Source organism: Perca fluviatilis, chromosome 9 (genome assembly GCF_010015445.1).
Source record: "Perca fluviatilis chromosome 9, GENO_Pfluv_1.0, whole genome shotgun sequence".
Classification (NCBI taxonomy): Eukaryota; Metazoa; Chordata; class Actinopteri; order Perciformes; family Percidae; genus Perca; species Perca fluviatilis.
Genome location: NC_053120.1, coordinates 15,395,255 through 15,408,321, shown reverse-complemented (window position 1 = coordinate 15,408,321; position 13,067 = coordinate 15,395,255). Strand labels below are relative to the sequence as shown.

Below are 13,067 nucleotides of genomic sequence, written 5' to 3'. Positions count from 1 at the left end.
CAAACTGTTGTTTCAGTTTCTGCTTATTGCTGACACGAATCAGTTGAAATGACAGTTTAACATCTTTTCTTTGCAGGACTCCATGTGGGAGAAAATGCCTCAAGAATCTGACACGGCTGAAGAGCTGAAGCCATTTTACAATGATGAAACACAATTCCTGCACAACCTTTTGGCTGATGGTACTTCTGTTTCAGCAACAGTGTCTATTCAACATCTGCAGCACATCGCACGATTGCGCCTGTCCCTCACCATGGCTGCCCAGCTTATCAGTGACAATCTGTCTGGTAAGAGATAACTTCACTACTGTTGACAGTTTGCATTGGTTAGCAGTAACAAAAAATAAGAGTTTATTGTTGCTGTTGCAGGCAACAATGTCCCAGATGGAGCAGAAGATTTCCTGAACATGGTGATTAAGTTCTGTGAGGACAGTGGAAATGATTGGTACCGCGTTTATCTGATTCGCAAACTGAGCGAATGGGAGGGTGTTGAATCCGTCCAGACGCTGGTGAAACAACCACAGTTCAGCTGGCTTTTCCCTACAGAGATCCATCAGCAGGTACCACCCTTCAAAAAAAAAAATATGTAAACATCTCACAATCATTACATGATGCATACTGTCTATGGATGCAGCTAGTAGGGCCAATCATCAGCAAGGCACTATTATTTGATATTATTTGCAGGTTGTTACTATAGACAGTATATAAGTTGTTACTTAAACACAGAGCTGTATAGTAGCGAAGTAGAACTACTTCACTACTCTACTTAAGTACTAAAAAGGCTGTATCTGTACTCTACTGGAGTATTATTTTTTTCTCCTTCCACTTTTATTTGAGTACATATTTTCGATGAATGAAATACTTTTACTCTGATAGATTTTTTATGTGCTGCATCGTTACTCGTTACTGTTGTGAATTCCTCACACTACGGAGACTGTGTAGGTTACAGTGTGTGTAGTTATGGCTACGTTAGCTACGTACGCTAACTACGTATTTACGTAAGAAATCCCAGAGATCGCGTCGTGTTTCTTTTCATTACGGTTGCCCGTTCAGAAGTCAGAGACGATGTAAGTTTGTACTTTTTCTATTTAGCTATTGTTGCAGCAGATTAAGCTAGTCCTGAGTTGTTTCAGTCTGCAATGAGTCCTGAATGTTAACCGTTTGATACTGTGATGTGAAGCTGCTAGTTTATCTGTATTTTGCTAGCTTGCTAACTGTCCTGTACAACACACATGTTACTAGCTAGTATGTGATACGTTTTTTGGGGGCTTTAATCGTTACTGTGCTTAGAGGATGTTCATTTTACTTGCACAGTGGGATAATTGTACATTTTATTTCAGTATTTGTTAATATTTGTTATTTTTAATATAATATATTTAATATTTGTTAATTCCTTTGGCTACAGCCTTGGCTAAACATTTGACATAATATAATCAATATGATATTCAAACTTTTGACTGCATTCTTTAATAACTAAGTAACACAATACTTGTACTTTTACTTTCAGTACTTGAGTAGTACTTTTTAAAATAAACTACTTGCAATACTTAAGTACAAAAAATGTTGAATACTTTAGTACTTCTACTTAAGTGTGGTGCTTAAAGAGCACTTCTACTTCTACTCAAGTCACTTTTTTGATAGAGCACTTGTACTTTTACTCAAGTATGGGTCTCTAGTACTTTATACACCTCTGCTTAAACATGGAAACAAACCAGAGTTAAATGTATTCCAGTTATTAGACTATTTTGGGACCAGGGAGCCAACAGGACATCTCATATCTATTTAATATCCATATATTTGGATATATTACATTATTATTGTTTTTACTCCTCTAACTCATTTTATGGTGTGACCAGAATGAAGATGGAGGCCAGATGGACCAGTATATTGCCTATGGAGAGGAATACAAGGCAGTAAGGGATGCAGTTGCCAAGGCAGTAGTGGACGGTGATATCGAGCAGATAGAAGATGTCTGCGAGGTATTTAAATTTAATTTACCAAACTCTTTGCTGCTACAAGCAATACTTTTGACCCATTCCTACATGTTACATTGTTTTGACACAAGGGACAGAATATCTTTTTTTTTCAACCAGCAGTCTGTATGGGTAGTGTATGAGAAAGCTGTTTCTTTTCAGTTATACAATGTATATAATACATAACATGTCAATGAGTTTGAATCTTTTAGCCTTTTTACTACAAATCAAATCTACTTTACATCCCAGGTAATCATTTTTATCAATCAAACACTGCTGCTGTATATTAGGAAATTTACTTTACTACCTGGAATGAAGAAAATATAGATTTAAAAGTCTAAAACTATGCAGTTAAAGGGCTAAAACTTGAAAACACATTGACATGATGATCTATTTCATTACCATAGTTGTTACTGGGACCAAATACCCATTCAGTCTGAAAAGTAGCTGCTCACTCATTAATTATTGTTTGTTTTACATTGATTTAGAAATGCACTGCGCCGCCAAGAAATCGAACAATGTTCATCCTCCTGGCGCTTTTCCGAGAGGTTACTACTCTGTACAGATCTGCAAATACAAGCATTCATCCAACCCCTGAGGTACGTAGAGGGATAAGATACACCATTGTAGAAACTGAATAATATATTAAACATCTTAAGCTGAGAGTTAAACATCGGGTAATATCATTCAGAAAATAGGATTAGATTATTCATTTACAAATTGAAAATGTGACTATGAGTAAAGAACAATCAGGGGATCAATTAATCCCTCATGAAAGGTACTGCCTCATTTGCTACTTAAAGCATGTCAACCATTGTTGTTTGCGGCCTGTAAGGTAATTTAAACCCTGATGTTGAGTGAAAATTGTTCAATATTGATATAAAAAAATTGCCACTGTATGTCTTCTTATATCTTCCCTATAGCGATGCCAAGCATTTGGAGAGCTCATCCAGGGCTCAAGGTATTTACATCAAAGAGAAGTAAGGGATTTTGCCTCAGCCTTGGTTCACAACAGGTTGGGAGCCCTGGCCATGTACCCTGGTCATACTATTGTGGACAACAATATCTTCGAGCTGATCACGCATCTGGCAGCTGTGCTGCTCACTGGGACTCATGACCTGGTGATGCCACTCAAGCAACTTGGTCTGTCTCCTGAAAATATGCAGGTAAACGTGTGTCATATTGGACTTTTTAGATCTTTGCAACTCTCCTTGGTGTTACACGACAGAAGGCTGTCAATTTTACAACTTTATGGTGCCTTGCATAATCTAGTGCTAGGGATGTTTTTAAAGTCAAGCGGACAGATTGAAGAATAACAGAACAGTTGTGAGGAAAAGCTCATTAACGTACTCATAGCTTTAATAAAAACTGATGATTATTTTCATGTTAGTTTCATGAGAACTTTTGAACATTTTAAATTTTTTTTTTACCTAACAGGCGGCATTTATACCCACAATGCCTGATGACATGTTAGCTGTTGCCCAAGCAGCCATACAACAAGACTATGGGCAGCTCACTTGGTATGGTAAGTATCATTCATTCATAAATAAACCATCATTTTTATTTCATTTTTCATTTTTGCAGCTTAGTTTTCTCAAATAATTATCTTGAATAAACAATTTTCTTTAACCGATGTCTGAATTTGCGTCATCATATCAAATGCTAAAGAAGTCACATAAACTGTCTCAATAACCCAGGTGATTTAAGATTATTTTTATTGGTTGATTGTTTTTTCACAGTGTGTCCAAATAATCATCCATGCTTTGTTGATGAGGTAAGCAATTTGTTTGCAGTACCAGTTAATTTATTTGCACAGTGTTTACAGACATGAAGTTATAAATACATAGAGTAGATAAGAACTGATCTGATCTGATCTGCTGTGTTCCTCTGCAGTGCGGCCGGCCCATGCAGCGAGGCCGATGTCTGGAGTGTGGTGAGGAGGTTGGAGGAGACAATCATTTGCCCTTGCAGGGATTCAGACCAATTCAGCTTCAGCAGTGAGTATCATTAAACAGGATTTTGGATGGGACATAATATAGCGAGGGATCATTCTTATACTTATTAAGTATAGATAGTTTGTCGGTGGAAAAAAACAATGCCACAAAGACACAGTTTCGGTTTTGCTGTATAGTTTTTAAAGCATTAGCAAATATTTTAAATTTAAATAGATTTTTTTGGTGAACACAAGATAAATGACCAGGTTCAGTATTTTTATATTTATGGTGTTTAAATAGAAATAAAATCTAGTGTATTTCCAGCTTCCCATATTAATGGCGATTTATGGGAACTACATTTCCAATGTCACATGATTACTCCAGACTCCAACATTCTACTGACTTGGCTATTAGGAAAACTGTTTCATATTAAACAAAATCAAATTATCATTATTGTGAGACTAGAAAGACTAGGATGATAATTTGTGACTCCTTTTTTTAAACTGATTTTAAATGTAGTTGTAATATATATCTGGTACGGTTACATTTATACAACTCACCTGAACTACTTACTTAATGATATTGTAATCTGTTTTAGGGATAACACAAGGCCTGGCCACATCCTAGGAGACCCTGACCGGAGAAACAACCCAGATGCCCTGGACACCAAAAACATGTCTCTGAGTCCCTTCACTCTGGTCCGGCTGGTTACACATTTGGCCATGTTCCTGGGAGCCTCAGAGAAGTCCCAGGTGAGCAGATGAAGACTTGCTCTCAAAATTAGATATCAACTCCTAAGTGTTGCACTTTCTGAGCTGTAGGTAACTTTGTTGGATTGTAAGTGCCAACAATATTTCAGAGTTGACATTGTGTGTAGTTGGTGTATCAAATGATTCTATCCAGATACTAATCTGTCTGCAAAATACATATAAAGAACTATTAATTGTGGCTGTTCTTTTGAATCTATGACATTGTCCCCCAATCTCTATATCTTTAGTTTGTCCAGCACATCATCCAGCCACCTGTGGAGGATGTTTGTTTGTTTCTCAGTCTACACATAATAAAGGATCTGAATCAGCTGTCACAGACACTGGGAAGAGGAGTGGACGACACTGTTACAACTGTCCACTTGGTGCTCAGATCCCTTCAAGAGCTATTGCAGGCCAGTCCCTGTAAGTCAGTCACCAACTGTAATAATTGTTTGTTAGTTGCACAATAATTCAGGACACTTTACAGATAGAGTAGGTCTAGACTCCACTCTAATTTCTAGAGAACAAACAATACCTCCAATAGCAATTGCACCTAGTGCTGTGTGCTATAAACTGTTGTCGATAAAGCTAAAGTGTCTGCACGTTATGTCAGTCATATAATATTCATTCTTGCCAATTCACCATCTGGGGCATTTTTGCTTGTTCAGTTCCAGGATTATTGTCCTCCTGTCAATATGTAAATATTTTGTCAAGCACATTGAAAAAATATTGATTCTGTCTCCTAAACTAAAAGACGGACACACAACGATTTTGGACGATTTTTCTAAATCTGTAGGATAGGCATAGAAACCTGTATTTGTATAAAGGATCTTACCATTTCTGAATGTTTGTTTATTTTTACATACATACATACATACATACATGCATAACAGTACATTTTATAAAAAAACCTTCTGTTTGACTTTCTTTTAGCTGGTATTGATCCTTACCTAACAACCAAAGCATCCAGAAACACGTGGGAGACTACTGTGGCTGCAGATATTATGGCACCTCTGTTGAAGGTAACACCTTTTACCTTTTTACATTTTTCCTTTTTTTTGTGACGATGAAGCTTTTATGATATTTGAAAATGGGCAGTTTGACTGATAGTTACAATGTATGGCCATATACTCAGTTATCAATGTTAATATCAGAATACTTTTATTATAAGCTAATTTTATTATAATTATTGAATTATGTATATTTTAATAAATGCTTCTCTTTATATTCTCATATGTATTGCAGATGGATACTGATATTTTTATGGTTTCTTTTGCACAATACAATTTTTTCCATTGCTGCATTAAACTCTCCTACTACTACCAATATTTTGTGCCTATAGGATCTTGATCAACTCCTACAAGAAGCAAAGGGCAGCATCAGGACTGACTCCCGTGTATCCTCCAACTTCATCATGAGGACGACCTTCGGTGATGATTGTAGCTTCCTGACGTCGCTGCCGCAGGGCTCTCCGATCCACAGCTCAGCGGTGTGGAGCTGCAGGGAGAGGTTCTCATTGCTCAGCCTCACACACATTGTGGAGCAGTATGACCAAAAGGAGGAGCTGCCTCTTCTCTGGAGGTTTCTGCAGAAGGTGAATGTCTGTGAGATGTAAAGCTTTGTGACTAAATTACCTTAAATTCATCAGTTTGGTCAAGAGCAAGAAGTCTTGACAACAACTAGCCAGATGGTTATGAAATTTGTTGTAGATATTCTTTTTTTAGTAACTGCACTTTCAGAGAATGAACTTTTTGCATTTTGGACAGCTTTAGACTGGTTCACCGGCTACTGGTGTCATTTGCCAAAAAGTGGTCAGCAGGCTCAGCTGAGCTCCCTCCCTCCCTTGCCCGTAGGGTTGGGTAACGACCAAATTACGTTGGTAGCCTACTAACGATGACCGATTCATGTTAAATCAAACGGTGCCTGGGAGAACTGCCAGCATATCTGTCCTAACTGTTGACAGAGAGCGGGGCTCCGCTCTGACACATACACACACATATGCAGAGGTGCAGATGGAGCGAAGCTCAACACCTTGGCAGTTTGTTTAAAGTGGACCTATTATATAGCATTTTCAGATTCATACTTGTATTTTGTGATTCTACTAGAACATGTTTACATGCTTTAATGTTCAAAAAACACTTTATTTTTCATCATACTGCCTATGGCTGCTGATCCTGTATTCACTCTCTGTATTATTGCGCTTTTCCATTGCATGGTACCTGCTCGACTCGCCTCGACTCTACTCGCCTTTTTTGGTTTTCCATTACGAAAAAAAGTACCTGGTACCTGCTAACAGATACTTTTTTTTAGTACCTCCTCAGTCGAGGTTCCAAGCGAGCTGAGGCGAGCCGAAACGGTGACGTGAAAACCTGCAGGCTACAGATTGGTCGGAAAGAATCGTCACTGATCTCTGCATTGCTAGCGACAGACGGCATTTTTAAATTGCTTAGCCAGCTGTGTTTTTTTGCTGCCGGAGGCTCCACGCAGAGCTTTCTCCGTAGCATACAAGTGGCCTGATGTTTATACTTGTGCGCTGGTGTGTGCATGTGTGATGTGTGTGTGTCGAGTCGCCTTATGTGTGTGTGGGGAGCTGGTGAGCGAGGGAGAAGAGAGTGACGGCGATTATCTCCGCAGCGAGTAGCGACTCTAGAGTCATATATATGTGAGAGAAACAAAGTGTCTCCCCTGTTCTTTCTGACCACGGTGGGAAATCTGGAGCAGTAAACGTTAACTATCTCTTTGATATCATGTTGTTTACGGAGACGGAGAACCAGGAAATGAGTCAGGGATATGTCAATGGGAAAAGCAAGCAACTAAGCCACGCCCACAGCAGTCGCTATGACGACCAGCCATGCTGAGGCGGTACTAAAATCTGCAATGGAAAACGGACGCACAGCGCATCGAGGCGAGTAGAGTCGAGGCGAGTCGAGTAGGTACCATGTAATGGAAAAACGCCATTAGAAAGTCTGATGGAGCGCCTGTCTCTTTAAGAAGCACAGTCTGCTCTGATTGGCCAGCGCATGTTCGCGAGTCTCCTGATTCTTGAAATTGGGGAGAAATGACCAACATTGGCCGCCAAGATTACAGCTATCTAGCGTTACCACACAGCTATACTGTAGTTAGCAGTGGACACTAATACAATATAGCAGCACTTTCTACCATCAAAAATCGAAATAAAGGCTTTTAAACCAAATACTGCATAACCCGGAAATGTTTCAGGAATAATGTGACCCAGAATTGGGGAGAATTAACATCGGCAGGCATACAAGATTACATCTTTTACTGCCATAAGCAGGACAATGTTGACACCGCAGTAGCTTAAAAAAACACTACTAACAGTAGTTGCTGCCTGGAGCAGATAACCAATCATAGATGGCCGGCTTGGAGTTGCGTAACACCTAGCCGAGAGTAGAAAAAACTGTTAAAATTTGGAAATGTGAACGTTTTAGCTCATGGAGATTTCTCTGAAATACGTTTACCTCATTATTTGAAGCTCTGGCCATGTTTAACATAAAAAATCCGATATTATAACTAATAATAATATATAATTATAAAATTATATGAGAGAAAATAGGGAAAAGCATAATAGTTCCATTTTAAGTCAAAGTGAGTCACGGCAATGCCAGTAAAGTGGTTGCAAGTGTGGTTACACTTTTCAAAACTCCACACAGATAGCGTTTTCTGCAATATAATATAATTACGAGCTGAAAGCGGCCACAGCCCAGTTACACTTCCTTTGAGACAGGCAGGCACAACAGTGCTCTCTATGCCCTGGTGACTGACTGACAGGCTGGAGGTTGTAGGGAAAGGCAACTTTATTTCTATAGCAAATTTCAGCAACATGCAATTCAAAGTAGTTTACATAAAACATCTAAGAGCAATTAAAAAGAGATAGGAAATAAAAAAGGCTAAAATAGAATAAGATACAAATACAAGAATAAAAGTTCCAGTGTAAGAAATCAATAATTATCTGATTTGCCTTTATTTTATTATCTGTGTAATTGAAATGTTTGAGTAAGAGAGCGAGAGGAAGTAGTGCACAATACATTTATATTTATTTAATTATCTGTGTAATTAAAATGTTTGAGTGAAAAAAAATTCCTTATTGTCCCAGTAACCTTTCAAAAAAGAAATCAGAATAAAAACCTCTATAGTCAATAAAATGAAAAATTATTTTCATTCGTTTTGATCAGCAATATTATAAGTGGGCCAGAGATATATTATGGTCATTTATCTTAATGATATATATGTTGCATATGGTTATGAGCATACGTATGATGAATGTGTGTCTTTCTTTTTCAGGAGAGAGAATTTCGGCAGATTAAGCTCCTTCCAGAAATCCTAATCCTGCAGAAACGCTTGGTGAGAAAGTTCCAGAACGCAACTGACCAGATAGTGGGCTCCATCGGAGAGTTCATTGAGAAACAAATAGGTACAGCTGTGAAATCTTTGAGCAATAACTAGACCTAAACCTGGTTTGTTCTCAAAGTGTTAGCATTTAATTATATCGATGATGATTCATTTAGGTGATTGCTCTGGTTCCACCGGATGTCCCTCATTTTGTCTTTGTGTTGGCATTTTAAACTGCGGCCTATTTTTGATGACTATGGTTAACTGCTCCTCAGATCACTGCAGGGTAAATCGAGACAGCTAGCTAGACTATCTGTCCAATCTGAGTTTTCTGTTGCACGACTAAAACAACCTTTGAACGTACACGGTCCACCAAAACAAGTTCCTTCCTGAGGCTATTTTGCAGAGACACTGTCATTGTGTCTGGCGCTTAGCGCCGCCGGAGACGATTGTGATGCCAATCCACCAGAACATGTTTTTCTCCCATCCCAGAATGCTTTGTGAACTAGCCAGAACCTCCTCCACAGCGCTGTAAAGGAAAGTCTGGCAATGCGAGACAAACATTTAATTGACTAAAATCTGACTGACTGACTGACTGACTGACTCTTAAATTATAGGGAGGCATGGGTTATGGGACAGACAACAACAGATGTCTGACATTTTATATTTCTTTCCTTGTTCCATTTTTTGTCATAGGAACTATGTAAATATTTTTAACATTTCTTCTTTCAGAAATGAGGAAGTGGTATGAGAAACACATTGACATCTTCCTACAAACATGGAATCTGCTCAGAGTGTCTCTAACCAGCAGTAAGTAAACACCCATCCTTCCTTTGTCTTCTTAAAAAATGTATTGATAGAGACAGTCGCAATAACAACTTTCCTAGTCCTCTCCTTTATTTATATATAAATTAGGTTGAGTTTAGTTTAAATGTATCTTAATAATGGATTTGTAACTAGAGCAAAGCAATTATGCAATTGTTTCACATATCCACTAAACACTTTAACACAAGTTATGTTGTTTACATTTACACTGTAATCGGAGTACAGCTACTGTAACTCCATTATTAGAGCTTAGAATTGTTAGTGTTGTGATTCTGCCCACACTCTACAAACGTCACTGGTTTCAAAGTGATGTCTTTGGAAAAGAGCTGTAATGGCTAAACGTGGTAAAAAAAGAAAAGAAAAGTTGTTTCTTTGGTGCAACAGTGATTGAATAAAATATCACAATGAATACATGCTAACATATTGTTGTATTGGACATAATGTTTTATGTATATGTCCTTTCCAACTTACAGGTGAGTTGAAGATTCCAGATGAATTTTGCAGCGAGGATTTGGACCTGAACAGTGACCTGCAGTACCTCCTGCCCCGGCGGCAGGGTCCAGGCCTGTGTGCCACAGGGCTGGTCAGCTACTTGGTGACGCTACACAATGAGCTGGTGAACGCTGTGGATAGCCACACCGGAGAGGACAGCAGGTACAAAACATACATGGAGCTACAAAAACAAATTTGTTGACCAACAACGAGCTGGGGAGAATGTTTCAGTTTAACCCTTCGAACTCTGCAATAATGGTCCGTCAGTGCCTAAATTGGCATTTTTGCTTATTGTGATGTCATTTCTTGGAGTATCTTCAAATGCTTCATATCCCTAAAATCAGTAAAACCTAAATTAAAAAAGTATGTGTCAATAAAAACTAAATAATTAATAAAAATATTGAAATTGTAAACAAATACAAACATCGGATATCGGTTTTCAACAAATTTTACTAAATAAACACACAAAAAAATATAGATCCAAAAGAGTTCTAGATTTAGAAACATTAACAAATATTTCTTAACACTTCATAAGTATCATAGGATCATGTAAACAACAATCTCCCACGTCCACCGGCGGGAGGTCCGTTGTCTAAGGGTCCATGATGCAAAATGCTTTTTTCAGCAATGCTTTTACCGTAAAGGTAAGGTTCACAATTTTGTGTCTAAAACCAAAATGAACATTGAAAGAGCTTTTTGTTGCTGTAATAATTCCTGTTGATACTTGGCATTACACTAACCCTTTCTAATGCACTTTCAATGTAAGTGATGGGGGACAAAAGTCACAGACCACAGTCGTTGTTTAGTGTAAGTAGTATGACAGATCCTAGGCTTATGCCTATCCTTGAAAAAGGCCTAATGCGAATTTGGTAAAAGCATAATGCACATGCAGACTTTTCAACCACTGTAGTGAACAGGCTAAACATGCAAACACACACCGTTGCTGTATTCCAAAAATCTTACTTTTAAACAAAAAATGTGGAATAACAAAAGCTTATGCATTTTTGGTTAAAAACTAAAAAGTTTGCTTTGTGATGTCTGCAGCACTTACAAGGTGAGTGTGGCAGAGCTAACGGAACAGCATGTGATCCACTATGAGCTGGAGAAGGACCTGCTTCCTCTGGTTTTATCCAACTGCCAGTACAGCTTGGAACATGGCCATGAGACGATATCACAATATGACCTACCCAGGATCCAGCAGCAGATCCTCACCCGTTTCCTACAGGGAAAACCCCTCATCACACGCACAGTGAGTCCACACAGCCTGGTTTGGTTAAAGAAAAATGACAAGACATTAAATGGACTCACACAAGCTTAACCAGCCCTTTACAGTCTATTGTTGCCTGGATTCTGCACCCCCGTGGCAAGAAACCTCCATTATGCCTTGCACTACATGTAGCGATACCAGTCCTCTTAAAACAGTGGCTACAGCCAACTAAAACCATATGGAACAGACACATTTTGTTTGACTTGGTTTGTTTTGGGCTGACATATCGTTTTGTACTAGCAAACCAGATGATTTTCATTGTGTTAGTTAACAACACAGTAAGACATTTTCACCAAGCAAATTGTAACATCGTATTTGACTTTTATTTGTCAGTATTTTATCTGCTCTGATGTCTTACTTATTTAACAGTAATATTTCCGTGTTTTACTAAACTCACTTTCTTTTATGCTTTATTTTAGGGAATTCCCACTCTGGTCAACACACAAGAGAGGGACTATGAAACCATTTTCAAAGCTGTTAAAGGAAAAGTGCAACAGGTAAATGAATGATGACATATTACATTATACAATTAGATTTCATCTTACATCTACCTAGTCATAACACAAATATACTCTATATTACATGCATTTAAGGAAAGACATTTACTAGGGTTGCAACAAAAGATAGTTTTCATTAACAATTAATTCTTTTGGTAAAAATTTTGGTAATTTTCTTGTCTGTAAAGCATCAGAAAATAGTGAAAATGTCTATCACAAGTTACCACAACCCAAGGTTCCTTAAATGTCTTGTTTGAGTCCAAAACCCACAGTTATTCAATTTACAATTATATAAAACAGAAGGGCAACAATTGTGGCTGATTCATTTTATTCAGGATTGTACTCTACAAGGTTACTTGTAGAGTACAGAGTTGTTATATTGACAGATTTATTATCTAATGCTCATTAATCAACATTAAACAAACTATTATATTCTTTTAAATGGCTTCTTGTTGTATTTAAAACAGTACAAATCATTGAGTTCACCTTATTACATTGTGGGTTAACATTTTGTTTAACGATTATTGGTATCTCATCCAGAAGGTAATCCATACATAGATAGTTTGACTCTCAATTTTAACTATGACATTTGACAGTTGTAATGTACATATTAATGCACAACACACATTATGGCTTCAGGCTTTATTCATACTTTGTTGTTCCTTCAGGACACTCTGTCCTCTTTGACCCGGAACGCCTTGTCCAGAGAGCTGGACTCCTACAGCGAGGTGTGTGAGGCACTCAAGATCGCAGAGCTGCTCCTGGGTTTCCTGTCAATGACCGGGGGTGATCCCATGATGTCGCTGGTCACCTACCTCCAGGACATCCTGAAGATGGCCGACCACATCGATCGTCACATATTGCAGGTTAATGCATGTGCAGCCTCTTTGTTTGTTGTATGTGTTAAGGTTAAAGCTAAAGGACAGCTATGTCAGCAAAACCTGCTTCAGTGTTCATGCAGGCACCCAGTTATTGTTTTAAGAT

General features: G+C 38.2%; 1 protein-coding gene across 1 annotated transcript in view; it reads left to right on the top strand.

Moving 5' to 3' along the window:
* Positions 1-13,067, top strand: part of LOC120565484 (E3 ubiquitin-protein ligase rnf213-alpha-like) — a 70,014-nt gene that overhangs the window by 49,580 nt on the left and 7,367 nt on the right. The window contains 18 exon segments of the mRNA XM_039811308.1: positions 77-284; positions 366-556; positions 1,853-1,975; positions 2,458-2,568; positions 2,893-3,135; positions 3,407-3,494; positions 3,709-3,743; positions 3,863-3,966; positions 4,502-4,655; positions 4,901-5,075; positions 5,586-5,674; positions 5,995-6,246; positions 8,955-9,084; positions 9,735-9,812; positions 10,301-10,481; positions 11,364-11,568; positions 12,006-12,083; positions 12,752-12,949. Of these exon segments, the coding sequence (XP_039667242.1) occupies positions 77-284; positions 366-556; positions 1,853-1,975; positions 2,458-2,568; positions 2,893-3,135; positions 3,407-3,494; positions 3,709-3,743; positions 3,863-3,966; positions 4,502-4,655; positions 4,901-5,075; positions 5,586-5,674; positions 5,995-6,246; positions 8,955-9,084; positions 9,735-9,812; positions 10,301-10,481; positions 11,364-11,568; positions 12,006-12,083; positions 12,752-12,949 (2,643 nt within the window).